Below are 14,232 nucleotides of genomic sequence, written 5' to 3' on the forward strand. Positions count from 1 at the left end.
ACTGTAAACCGGGCCAAAAATCCTAGCATAAATTATGGTGTATTTCAGCCTTAAAGGAATAGTTCACCCAAAAGTTTAAATTTGCTGAAATTTGCACCCTCAGACCATCCAAGAAAACTTTGCCGCTTTTATTTGCCGCTTGGTCGCCAATGGAATCCTTTGCAGTGAATGGGTGCCGTCAGAATGATCGTTCAGACATAAAGTAATCCAGAAATAATGACTCCAGTCCATTTAATATTCTGTAAAGTAAAAAGCTGCATGTTTGTAAGAAACAAATCCGTCATTAAGGTGTTTTAACGCTAAACAATCACTTATACATATACACTATAATCTATAACAACATTTTCTTCAGTTAGAAAATCCATCCTTTGTTGTCCTCTCACATTAAAATCCACCAGCATATGTTTAGAATTGTTTTGGACTGTTTTTGCATATATATATATGGTGCTTGATCTGTGCATATTTCTCTCCTGATTCAGATTAAATTATTTTTCCACTGGAGAAAGCAATATGGAGAGAGGACTTGTATTTTACTTGGAAGTAATAGCTAATTTATGGAATTTTGGATTATATAGTGATGTTTTGGTATCCACTCTATGGACTCTCATTCTGACGGCACCCATTGACTGCAGAGGATCTATTGGTGAGCAAGTGAAGTAATGCTAAACTTCTCCAAATATGTTCTGATAAATAAGAAACAAACTTATCTACATATTAGGCGGTCTGAGGGTAAAGTAATTTTCAGCAAATTTTAATTTTTGGGTGATCTATTCCTTTACACCTGGAATACACCACAGCTTTTGCCCGGATTTGTGCCCTGATTTACAGTCTGGATGAGTTGGAGGCTGAAAATCAGAGCCAGTATACAGATACTGGAAACCATACACATTTGGTATTTTTAGGCTACGTTTACACTAAGTTTCATTTCAAAAAAGCATTTTGCTATAGTTACGCCTGTCGTTTACACTAATGCATTTTCGTTTTAAAAAGCACTACTCCCCCAGAGTAGTTGTTTACACTACTCCGCCATTTTCGACATTTGAAAACTAAGGCTGCGTTTACACTAGTGCATTTTCGTTTTAAAATGCATAACTTTTGCTTCAGTTACACCTGTTGTTTTACACTACTCCATCATTTTTGACCTTCATTTTCGTGATTAACTAATAATGACTTGACAAGGACAGGAACAGGAAGGACCAAATATGGGCAACAGAGGGAAAAACCAACTCAAACAGTCCACAGGGGTGTGACATTACTCTCCCCTCCCGGAAGGCACGACCTCGCGCCGTAGAACAAAAAAAAAAAACAACGGAGTGTAGGAGGAGGCTCTGGCGGAGGACGGACTCCTGGGAGGAGGACAACAAAGTCCAGAGCGGTGGCGACAGAGGGAGGAGCCAGGGAGGAGACAGCAGGGACTCTGAGCAGGAGGAGCCAGGCGAGACCCAGGCTGCAGCTATAATGGTAGCCCACGGCGGAGCCGACGGAGGGAGGAGCCATGGTGGAGGAATGGCTCATAACTCCAGGGGGCCAACCGACAGTGGCAGAGCAGGTGGAGGTGTAGCCCGAGGCGGAGACGGAGAGCGGATGATCCTGGGCAACACCGAGGATCCGGAGGGCCAAGGCGGAGCCCAAGGCTCTGGCGACCGAGGCAGAGGCGGAGATCCGGAGGTCCACAGCGGAGCAGGAGTGACAGAGGACTGAGGTGGAGCTGGAGGGAGGGAGGAGCCCAACGGAGCCGGTGGGACGCAGCGACGAGACACAGCTGTAGGAGTGGAGTCCTGAGGCGATGGCGGGATGATGACCGACCAAGGCGGAGCCGGAGGGACGAAGGAGCCCGGTGGAGCTAGTGGGCCGATGGCCGACGGTGGAGACAAGGGAGCTGAGAGCCGGGGTGGAGCCGCTGGGTCGGAGGGCCGAGGCGGAGTGCAGGACTCAGAGGCTGGAGGCGGAGACGAGGGATCCTCCAGCCATAACGCCGATGGAGACTGGCAGACCCTTTATCTTTGACCTGGTTGGACGGGCTTGGCTCAGGCTCCGTAGCGATCTTCTGCGCTGTCGCTCCCCTTGGCGATGGCTCTGTCGCTCTCAGCTCGGGCTCTGGCTCCGCGAGTCGGGGTGTGGGTTGGCTGGGCTCTGGGCGCCCAGTTCTGGATCGGGGCCGGACATTGTCCAGACACCGAAGGATACCTTCCCTCCAGCTCAGTCCAGAGGTGTCTGGGAGGTCCACGGTACGATGGTAATTGGCCCCAATCCAGAACAGAGAATTGATGGTGGCGTCGCCCAACGCCGTTACTGAGGCAAGACTGCAGAATTCCCAGGCAAACTCCACAAATGGAAGATCCTTGGGGGCTAGGGCGGCGAATCTTGCTGCGGTTTCCATCATACAACTGTTTTAAAGGTCCGGTCTTCCGTCACGTATCGTGCGAGGAAAGGGCGAACGAAGACGAAGGTCAAAGATAAAGTCTTTATTATATTCCAAAGGTAAATCCAAAAAAGGAAAATCCACAGGAGGAGGGTAAATACACGCATACATTGATGAGACCGGACAACAAACACAGCACTGAAGGCAACTTAAATAGACAAGATAATGATACACAGACAGGTGTGGGTGATTAACTAATAATGACTTGACAAGGACAGGAACAGGAAGGACCAAATATGGGCAACAGAGGGAGAAACCAACTCAAACAGTCCACAGGGGTGTGAGAGAAATATACCACAACTTTTGCCCAGATTTAAAGTCTGGAGGACTTGGCACTAGTTGCCAAAAATCAGAGCCAGTCTGCAGATACTGGGCACAGAAAATCGTATAGTGTATGATAGGTACTATACAATTTTTTCTGTTACCATTTACAAAGTTGGAAAATGTTTTAAAATCTGCTTAGATTTTAACAGTTGTGTAGTGTATTCCAGTTTAATTTTTTGTACGTATGAGCAGGATATTTGTCATTTACAACCATGACTCTTTCTTTACTGCAATAATGAGATTTAATGTAAGATACAGCAGTATAAATCTATATAAAAAAATGTTTTGTAGTACAGGATGCATATATAACCGCAGTGAAGCTTTGTACAGTGTGCGTGTATTAATTAAGACTTATTATGTAGTGTGTTATGTATTCATCACATTTTATATGTACCAATTACAGCAGGAACTGCAGGTTATTTTCATATCTACATCAATTACATTAACAAACACTGCGACAGTAGATTATTTATGCGTGAGCGTGCGACTGTTTGTGTGTGCGACCGTGGACATCGTGGTAATGATAACCTCATCAGTGTCTGTGATTACAGTAATGATGTTAGTACACAAATGCACTGGTCTCTCATTAGGAGAATCTGTCCACGGGGCAGAGCAGGGGGGCTTGTGTCTAAAACCTAATATATCAAATCCACACACAGAATGCAGTTTATGCTGGCTGAATGAAGTGCATGCTGGTTGCATACTATCTTTACAAAAAAATGCGGCCAAAAAGTATGTGAACACATGAATGGTGTGACTACATACTTTTGGTAATGTGGTATCCTGTCACAGCAAGAGTAAAATTAAGATATTATGGTATTATTGACATGCTTTGTTGTAGTTGGCAACTGTTCAAAATAGATGGATCTAAGTTTCTTAAAAGCAACCTGTGTGTGTATGTGATCTGAAAGATGACTGAGGGACTGACCCATGCCATGAGTGTAGATATTTTGTATTGTTTAATATATTTTGACCTTTTAAAATTAATTTTTTACACATTTTTTTTTTACGTTTTTACTTATTATTGCACATTTATATTGATTCTTACTGTGCACTTCTGCTGCTATTTAACCCAATTGTGCAAGTAATAATTTTCATTTCTGCAAGGCATAATTCTTGCTTGAATAACTATTGTCTCCACAAGTAAGAGAAAATGGGCCATTTCCATTCGTAGTTTTCAAAGACATAAGCTACTGTTAAAAAATCTGTTTCTTGTTAGTTGAAAATAAACACAGCTGAAGTTGTTCAGTGAACTGTGTATCAGATGAAAAACAGTTGTTTCCTGATGGACAGAGAGGATTTTAGTAACACAATACTATAGATTTAACAACATTTGAGTTTTTTTAGAGAGCTTTTCTATACGTTCATTGTGGAAGCCTGCTACTGCCACTGAATAAAAAATAAAAAAGGTAACTGCGACTTTTTATCTCACAATTCTGACTTTTTTTCTCCCAACTATGAGTTCACATCTTTTATGAGATACAAACAATTGCAAGTCATAAAGTCAGAATTGTGAGAATTTGTGAGAATTGCAATATAAACTGAGGAATTCTGACGAAAAAAAGTCACATTTGCAAGTTTATTGCGCAGTTCTGTGAAAATATTAGTATTTTTTTCCCTTCAGAACAGGACTTTATAATTCACAATTGCAAGTCTCACAATTCTGAGAAAAACTAATTCAGAATTGTGAGATACAAACACACAATTTTGAGTTTGTATCTCACAATTCTTAAAAGTCAGAGTAACATTTAATGACGCAGAATTGCCTAATTCTCAGAACAGTTTATATCTCGCAATTCTGACGTACTTGCAATTTCAAGTTTATATCTCACAGTTATGAAAAAAAAAGTCGGAATTGTGAGATATAAACTCACAAGTGTGAGTTATAAAGTCAGAATTCCGAGTTTATAAAGCCAGAATTGCGAGATATAAACTCTGACTTTTTTTCAGAAATGCGATATAAACTTGTCTGAAAAGTCAAAATAACTTGTAATTGCAAGTAGAGAGTTCATATCACACAATTAAAAAAACAACAGAACTACTCGTTTATATCTCGCAATTCTGACTTGCAATTGCAATTGTTATGAAAAAAGTCAGAATTGTGAGAAAAACTCAGAATTGTGAGATACAAATGTGCAATTCTGAGTTTGTAAAAGTCAGAATAACTCACAATTGCAAATTTATATCATGCAAATCTGAGAAAAAGTCAGAATTGCCTGTTTATATCCCAAAATTCTGACTTACTTTAAAAAAAAAAAATGCGAGTTTAATTCTCACAATTCTGAAAATTGCAAGATACAAACATACAATTCTGAGTTTGTTCTCGCAATTCTGAAAGTTAAAATAACTTGTAACTGCGAGTTCGTAAAAGTCAGAATAACTCACAATTGTAAGTTTATATCATGCAGTTCTGAGAAAAAGAACTGACAGTTTATATCTTGAAATTCTGACTTACTTGCAATTGTGAGTTTCAATCTCACAATTCTGGGGGGAAAAAAAGTCAGGATTGTGAGATATAAACTTGCAATTGCAAGAAAAAACTCAGAATTGCAAGATACAAACATGCAATTCTGAGTTTGTAAAAGTCAGAATAACTCACAATTGTAAGTTTATATTAATTCTGAGACAAAAAGTCAGAATTGCCAGTTTATATCTCGCAATTCTGAAACAAGTCAGAATTGCAAGATGTAAACTTGCAATTGCAAGAACAAATGTCAGAATTGTGCCATAAAAGGTCGCCATTACCTTGTTAAATTTTTATTCAGTGGCAGAAACGGGCTTCCATATGATCATAGGCCCACTATGTTGTCATTTTTCAGCATTTTTTATTTTTTGTCTGAAAGAGGCCTGCTGTTACACCACCATGAAGGAAACATAAAGAACCATGTCATATGTATTTGACATATTTGACAATATAATGCATCTTGACACACATGGCATGAATGGAGATGTGATTGATCAGTGTGTACATGCAGACAGACTAATCACAGAGACAAAGCATTTTGTCAAACAACACATCGACAAGCGGCAGTCAGCAAACATATCCTGGATTTAAAAAACATTTGAAGTGTTCTGCAAAATTCACTATTAGATATGTTCGAGGAGACCATGGAGACTCCTTATATTTCCCTCCTACCATCCCTTGATGCCGGAGTGACTGACAGCTCCTGCCGCGATCCACAAAGATCCGCACCTCAGTTAGCAATATGGCCTCCCTGTGTAACCATGGTAAACGACCGAGATTGGTGTTAAACTGGGTAGTTTGATTGAGTTAGCCCTAATTCACATTTAATGACGCTATTGATTGGAACACGCGGGTGTTTGTGTTCTAACAGCCTCTGTCAAACCAATCAGATTAGCTGAGTACACCTGTATAACCACGGAAACAAATAGCGCAAAGCAAACAGATTGACGGGACGAGCTGGCGAGAGAAACGCCGTGATCGCTCGAGGATCAAACAGCAATCAGGCGGCAGTCAGACAAAGCGGAGATAGCTGTGACCAGACTCCAAATGAGCACGGGAGAGACAAAGAGAGAAACAGAAAGCTCACAAGTGCTCGCCCTCGATCTCTATTTGCTCAAACTAAGAATTGAAGATCACTCTTTGCTGTGCGCGCACACACATAGAGCTCAATCTATCACCACAACACACTCCCGTGGGACAGGGAACATTCACATCCGACCATCGCCAGATTAATGGGTTAACACCCGGCACGTGCCCATAATGTGCTCCCGGGGACGTGGAGATTAGGCCGCGGCAGACAGTCCCGTCTTCAGTGGGCAGCACAGACGTCTATCGATCCTTTCGTATGTGTGAGTGTGTGTCTGTTCTGTGTACTAGACTCAAAGCGAGGGAAAGAGTGATGGGTATGTCACCAGTGCTTGCTCTGCTGACAGTATGTAAGGACTGTTGACAAGTTAAGATGAAGCCTCACACACAAGCTCTCTCAGGAATAATAGGGCCCTTTTTCTTTCTGTCAATAACCATGAAGTGTTTCAGGGTGTGTGTTCGCACTCAAATAGTGTCTGTAAAATATATGTAATAAGGGAATGAAAGCAAGCCTTGGAGGTGAAACGGTGGCCTGGTTTAACACAGCTGACCAGGCCAATTTCAGCAAGCATTCACACATGGAGAGATGCGAAAGCTGGTTATTGTGAAGTTGAAGCGTGTTTTGCTGAGAGCGCAAAATGTTAGGGGTTGAATACGCTCAAGCAATAGAGGGTTTGCACTTACGATTTGGTCAGTTAACCGAATGTGCGGCCATATTGGCGATACTCTGATGTAAACAACAGCATGTACTACTGAATATGTTGCTAATTTATGCTGTCTACACCACAGAAAAACATGTGGAAGCTGCTAAATAATATAGAGAAGAACTTTGTAAGCAGGAAAGGGCGCAATATTTTGACAAACTAAAGTTAATAGGTGGTAAAGATACGCATGAGCAGTATTAAGATACTAACCTAATATTTCACATACCTGACTGGAAATGATAAGAACAAACATGAATGTTGTCACAATTCTTGCCATGGAAATCCTGGTTCAGTTTGGCCAGCTACAAACGCTTTTTGTTCCTCAGGCAGTTTTTTTTTTTTGCACTCTTCTCCTTGCTTTGTTGTAACTTTTGGCAGTCTATAGTACTCCAAATGTTTTTACCGGTCCAACCGATTAGTACAGCCCAAAAAATGACAATAACTGACCATTTTCAGCAGCAATAATCAGCAAAATATGCAAGTTTTGTTATTTTTTTGTTGTTGTTTTTTAGCAGGGATAATGCAACTCAATACAGTTTTTCAGTTGCAATGTGATTTTTAAGTTGAACCATTATAAATCAATCTTCTGGAGAAATTACAGACTTCTCTCTGGTCATGTATGCCAGCTAGACTTCTCCAGTTTTTATAAAATGTTTACTTTTATTAAACCCTTTAATAAAACCCTTCTTACAATAAACTGAAAGCTTGCACTTGGATCTGCCTCCATCCAATTAGGAACTGATAGAATCCCAAGTGAAGTTTTGTCCTTCATGACAACCTGGTTTGATTAGATAGATAGACGTCACAAAACAAATAAGAAAAGATACTTCCATTGCATCTCGACTTTAAGATAGCAAGCCTTTTGCTCTCCTTGACATGTATATGTCTGATGTACACACATTATAAAATGCAAAACTATTCAAATAAGGGGAAAAGGCTGCACCAAATTCTTTTTGATATCTTTTAATCTTCAATGATGGTTTCAAATTTTAAGTCAACAGCTTGACATTTTAGTTCAGTGAAGACATTTACACTGAATAATTACATAAATGAATTCAAATTTAAAAAGCCATGCATCACTTTTTCAAGTAGGCAAACACCTATTTTTTTAACTGTTAGTGTTAATATTGTTAATTAACAAGTGAAAAAGACATCATTTGATATCAGCACTGCATGTTAAAATGTAGCTTGTATGTTCAAATGCAAAACATGCCTCAAAAATAAACTTTCATGTAAATTTTATCTAAATATTCTGTTAGTTGCAGATACTGCTTTGTTTTTAAAACTCTGTGGTCAAGCAGGTTCCACTGTAACATTAAACTACTTGTCTGTCTTTAACTCTGTCTTTCTCTCTTCCTTTGCCTCCATCGGTTCGTCTCGCCTCTGCGTTTATGAATGGGACCTGCGGCCATTGTCTCTGTGTCAATCACACGCTCTCACACACATACCCAGGAGACACACAATTGACATTTGGCGGATTGCTCCGTGTGTGTGAGTGTGAGAGTGTATGTGTGTGTTTTAGGTTATTAAGATAAGGCAGGTATGCCGTAGGTTCTTCATTAACATGTTTGGGGATCTCATCATCCTTTCTCCTCTAGCACTGTGGCCGTAATTGGGTAAGGCTATTAGACACAGAGTGATCGCGCCTGTGTGATGGCAGGAGGGGGGATGGTGGCGTGGCCAATGGGGGAGGATGGAATCTTATAACTATATGACACAGTGTGTGTGTGTATGAGAGCACGTCTATATCGGTGTGTATATGCGTGCTGATGGGATAGGGCTATTAAAGCTGATGTCGGTTTAGGTAGACTTTAATAGTCCTGCTAAGCAGCGGGTAATTGGCCGTATCCTGAGAAAATAGGAGAGATTGATTTAGAGGTGCCTGGGTTTAAGTGGACACCTTGGAGGGGTGAATTTTAAGCTGTAAATTGTGGATACTTGGCATCTGTAACTGCACAATCTGAATATGAGAAATGGATATATGAGTATATGTACATCCCTGACCATGACCATGTGACTCTTAATAGTCATATTATTACATTATGTTATATTATATTATATTACATTACATTAAATTATATTATGGGAATGTTACTATGCCCTCTAAATGTGGCAATGTTAACCTATGGATATATTACTATTTGTTCTAACTCATAAAAAAGACCTTTGTTAATATAAACTTTCTGTTTTTTATGTATCTGCTTTCTGAAATATGATTTGTTTTAAGGTCTTTTAGGCAGCGAGAGCTGCTCTTCTGTTTTTAGTTCTTCTCCCATATATTTTTCCAGTACTTTTTTCTATTAGCTTTTGTTTCCAAACTCCACAGCTTCTGTTTTGGATGTTCCATTGTGTTTCCTTTTTTTTATCCATGGATTTATCCTTGATCTTTACTCTGTTTTGTAATTCACCAAGCCTTGTGATCTCCGTCCATGTGGTCTTCATTTTAGACATTTCCTTTCCAAGAACAGATGGTTTGTTGATTTAACATGAAGGATCAGCGCTGCAGACATCAGTTTATTGTTTTCTGTTAGTGCTGTGGTTGTAAATGTACTTGGTGGCAAATTGCTACTGATTTTGGTGTCTTTAGTGATTAATCTTAAATCACATCACACCATATTACTGAGATATTGACTAGAAGTAGTCATTCTTAAAAAATGTGAGTGATGTGTGATAGTGGGGCTTGTTAAAACAGGAGGAGGAATGAATGGTGCAATTTATTTAAGGAAATAGAAGCAAACCTGTTTCAGCGTGACCAAAATTGAAACTTAATCTCAGAATGATTAGTGCGCTGTAACAAAAATGTCACAATAATATATAATAGTATGGGACAATTTAAATGTACACTAGTAAATAGCTTCAATATTATATCACATCATAACATCATAAACATCATAATTCCCATAATGATGCAAACGTCAAAAGCTGTAGATTAGTGTGTTACCACAGCATATAAAGCTTTTGCCACATCTTTTCTGTTTTTAGAAATGAAACACTGCCATCTTGTGGTTGAGGTGGGGTTTACATATTGATTTTGTCAAAAGCACAGAAGTTTTTGGTCTAACTTAAAAAAAAAAAAAAAAGCTGCTACTGCATAATTAAAAATGTACATTTTACAGAATGGGTTACCAGAATTTTACTGGTACAAATTCAGTGATAATGTTCCAAGAAGATAAAAAGGGCTGTACATTTTATAATTTCTATAGACTACTTGTAGGCCTATAAGTCATTACATTTTATATGCAAACCTACAACAATGTGTTTGTTACTGTAAAATGTATAGTAATACATCTTATGGTACATAATTCATTTAAACTGGTTTTGCAGCAACTGACCAATTTAAAAACAAAAACAAAACAAAAAAAACAACTTGAACAAAATTGTTAAAAATTGTTACCTCTAATAGCTGTCCACTATGTGAAAAGATGGATCTCAAGATCTCAGTCTTTGTTGGAAAGGGTTCAAATACACAAAAAGCTGAAAATCCACAGAATTTCTGGGACCTGAAAGATTTTTCTGAAGAACAGTGGGCAGTTTAACTGTTCAGGACAAACATAATTAACTTTCACTAAATAACTTTCACTTTAAAAAAACAAAACAAAAAACAGGTGTGGATCATTCAGGTAACAACACAGTATTAACAATCAAGCATATGCAAACTTTTGAACAGGATCATTTTTATAAATTCAACTATTATTTTCTCTTGTGGGCTATATGTAAACTTATTTTATGTGAAATATCTTATTTAGGTCAGTACTAAATAAACAATAACATGCATTTTGTATGATCCTTCTTATTTTGGTAAAATAATTAACATTTTGCAGATTCTGCAGGGTGTGTGTAAACTTTTGACTTAAACTGTGTATGTGTGTGTACTCTGTATACTGTATATTTATACATATATATTTAAGAAATATTTTCATGTGTATATATATGCATATTTCAATATGATTTATATTATACATAAAACTATTATATGTCTTAAATATATACATTTATGTGTCTATTTATATATACATTAAATATACACTGTACACACAAATATTACATAAACTTTTATTTTGGATGCAATTAATCACGATTAATCGATTTGACAGCACTAGTTATTCATAGATTTAATTACACTCTAAAAAGTGCTGGGTTACTTCTATGAACACATTGTTGGGTTAATTGTGCTGGGTCAAAATTCTGGGTAGTTTGAGGTACTGTAAACACAGTTTGGTTGATCACGCTGGGTCAAATGGGCTCTATGGGTTCTTTCTCCACTGAACACGTGGGTTGGGTTGTTTTATTTTTGGGTTATTTTAACCCGGTTTGTTTATTTTTCCACTTCATTGAACATTCTGGATTCTTCACTCGTCTCCTCGTCAGATGCGAAGCTTCGAAAAGACTCGTTTCTCCCAAGGGGTACAACTCCGACCGGAAACTAACAATGAAATGAATTGTTCTAGCTATTAGACTGTGTTTTATAACGTCTACACCTACCCCAACCATAAACGTAGCCCTTACTATAATAAAAAAAAAAAGTATTATTGTTGTACAGTGTGACAAAAATAACCTTAGATTTATGTGCGCATGCCCAGTAGCAAGAGCTGTATTCTTTCTAGTCAACGCCTAGCTAAGAGGTCACGCGGTGACGTATCGATCTGCTATTGGTCACACGGTTTCACGTGATACGAATTGGCAGGTTAACTATGCAATGCAGCAAAATGCCAAACTTTTGCAGGCCTTTGCTTTTATAAATGGAAGTCAATGGGACGAAAAGTGGTATCGACTGGGAGAATCTCCTCTCCACCGCACGCTACACGATGATTATAGACAAGAGAAGAAATACGCCCGAATCAACGCTGCAAACGAGCGATTAAACGATGCGGCTACTACCATGAGTACAACAAAGCCATGCCAGTGTCTGCTAGAGGCCACAACTCACGGATTCGCGGATTTGATGGAAGAAGAAGAGTCAGCCGCTCCTGTCTTGTGGTGAGTGAGAAAATGTAACGTTAAACAACAACCGCAACAAAAGTAGTAACGTTAGTAGTGTTAACATCAGTTAAATTGCTACACGACCAAATACCGACGTAAACTGAAGGCCTAAATTAGGTTTAAAACACCGTAAATAACGCTGTTTGACAATTTTTGATAATGCATCTCATTTAAAATGCAGCAAACAACGCCGTTTGACAATTTTCAAATATAAAAACTAGTATGATGCAAAATAAAAAAAATAATTTTGAATAACACCGTTTATGGGATAATGAGCGCTACTGGCGGCACTTTCTGTCGTTTAAAATGTGGTAAATAACGCCGTTTGACAGTTTTCAAATAAAGAAACTAGTAAAATGCAAAATAAAAAAAAATAATTTAAGTTGCGCCATTTAGAGGATAATGAATGCCGCAACTGACTGCGCTCTCTGTCGTACAACATCGTTTAGGGCAGAACTGGGCAGACCCGGTCCTGAAGGGTCGGTGTCTCTGCAGAGTTTAACTCCAACCCTGATAAAACTCACCAGTTTGTAGCTTTCTAGTAAACCTGAAGACACTGATTAGCTTGTTCAGGTGAGTTTTATCAAGGTTGGAGCTAAACTCTGCAGGGACACCGACCCTTCAGGACCGGGTCTGCCCAGTTCTGCCCTAAACGGTGTTGTACGACAGAGAGCACTGTCAGTTGCGGCACTCATTATCCTCTAAACGGCGTAACTTAAATGAATTTTCTTTCCTCCAGGACCGAGTTTGCCCAGGTCTGGTTTGGGGGATAATGAGTGCCGCAACTGATGTCGCTTTCTGTCGTTTAAAATGCCGTAAATAATGTAGGTTGACAATTTTTAATTAAAAAAAAAAACTAGTAAAATGCAAAATAAAAACATTTATTTAAGTTGCGCCATTTAGGGGATAATGAGTGCCGCAACTGACAGCGCTCTCCGTCGTACAACATCGTTAGGGGCAGAACTGGGCAAGCTCTATCCTGGAGGGCCGGTGTCCCTGCAGAGTTTAACTCCAACCCTGATAAAACTCACCAGTTTGTAGCTTTCTAGTAAACCTGAAGACACTGATTAGCTTGTTCAGGTGAGTTTTATCAGGGTTGGAGCTAAACTCTGCAGAGACACCGACCCTTCAGGACCGGGTCTGCCCAGTTCTGCCCTAAACGGTGTTGTACGACAGAGAGCACTGTCAGTTGCGGCACTCATTATCCTCTAAACGGCGTAACTTAAATGAATATGCATCTATAGTTGGTACTTTGATTAGTAGTAAGCTCCATCGTGCGTTCAGCTGGAGCGGCAAGTAATACCTGGTCGTACCGTAAAAAGCATTGACAAGCTGAGCTGGTAAAATCGCTCAAAATCGGGTATTCGATTTTGGCGCGACGGCATGAGTTTGTCAGTGCTTTACGGCTCTGTGATATTACTTGCTCTGTGTACTGAACGCACGTGATGGAGCTTTTTACTACTAATCAAAGTACCGGCTTCATTGACTAAACGCGCCTCACGACATCGTGCGATTAATCGTGCAGCCCTAAACTGAATTTCCTTTTTTTGCAGTCATTTCTCCTGAAGGTTGTTCAACTCTGTCTTGCCCCCAGCACACTGGAAATAGATTAAATTATTTATAATTTACATACATTAAGTAACTAAAATAGTATCTGTAAAGTGTGATAAATAGTTATCTTTCTTACCAAAGTCCTGAGCTGAGAAGAAAAGCATAATAATCATCAGTTTTTCCATTGTTGAGATTATTATTCTTGCGGTCTTTAGTGTAGCTCTCTGTTTCCTCAGTGCTGCGCTTTTCTTGATATTTCAAGTCTTCAAGTAGGTCTATATCCTCATATGACACACTGTTGATAGTGCTGTTGAGGGATGCTGCCACCCAGTGCTGAGTGTATGTATTTCTAACAAATTAATTTTAAATTCAACACTCATAGTCTAACATAACTGCTGTAATTTATTAGGATAATTTTTGGTCTGCATCAGATCATCATCTTCTCCGACAATACAGTATATTTATTTTGCTGTGCAACACAATGACAGAAAAAGTCTGCAGTAGAGCTGCCTGTTTCTGAATGAAAGTGAGGCACATGTGATCATCAGCTGTTTTTACATATCAAGCTGTGAATTTAACATTTCTGTGAAAAACTGGAATATTGCATACAGAATTGGCAAATAAAAGCACCGTTTCCATCCACACATATTTCAAGAAAACAAAATCGCCACTTCCTGGGAAGCTGCTGGCAAATGTCTACG

General features: G+C 39.1%; 1 protein-coding gene across 1 annotated transcript in view; it reads left to right on the forward strand.

The window, feature by feature from the left end:
* The first annotated feature begins 11,689 nt into the window (after nt 1-11,689).
* Nucleotides 11,690-14,232, forward strand: part of LOC127178904 (uncharacterized) — an 11,646-nt gene continuing 9,103 nt past the window's right edge. Inside the window, exon 1 of the mRNA XM_051132080.1 lies at nt 11,690-11,977. Within this exon, the coding sequence (XP_050988037.1) occupies nt 11,697-11,977 (281 nt within the window). The 5' untranslated portion in view covers nt 11,690-11,696. The remainder of the gene's footprint in view (nt 11,978-14,232) is intronic.

Source organism: Labeo rohita, chromosome 16 (genome assembly GCF_022985175.1).
Source record: "Labeo rohita strain BAU-BD-2019 chromosome 16, IGBB_LRoh.1.0, whole genome shotgun sequence".
Classification (NCBI taxonomy): Eukaryota; Metazoa; Chordata; class Actinopteri; order Cypriniformes; family Cyprinidae; genus Labeo; species Labeo rohita.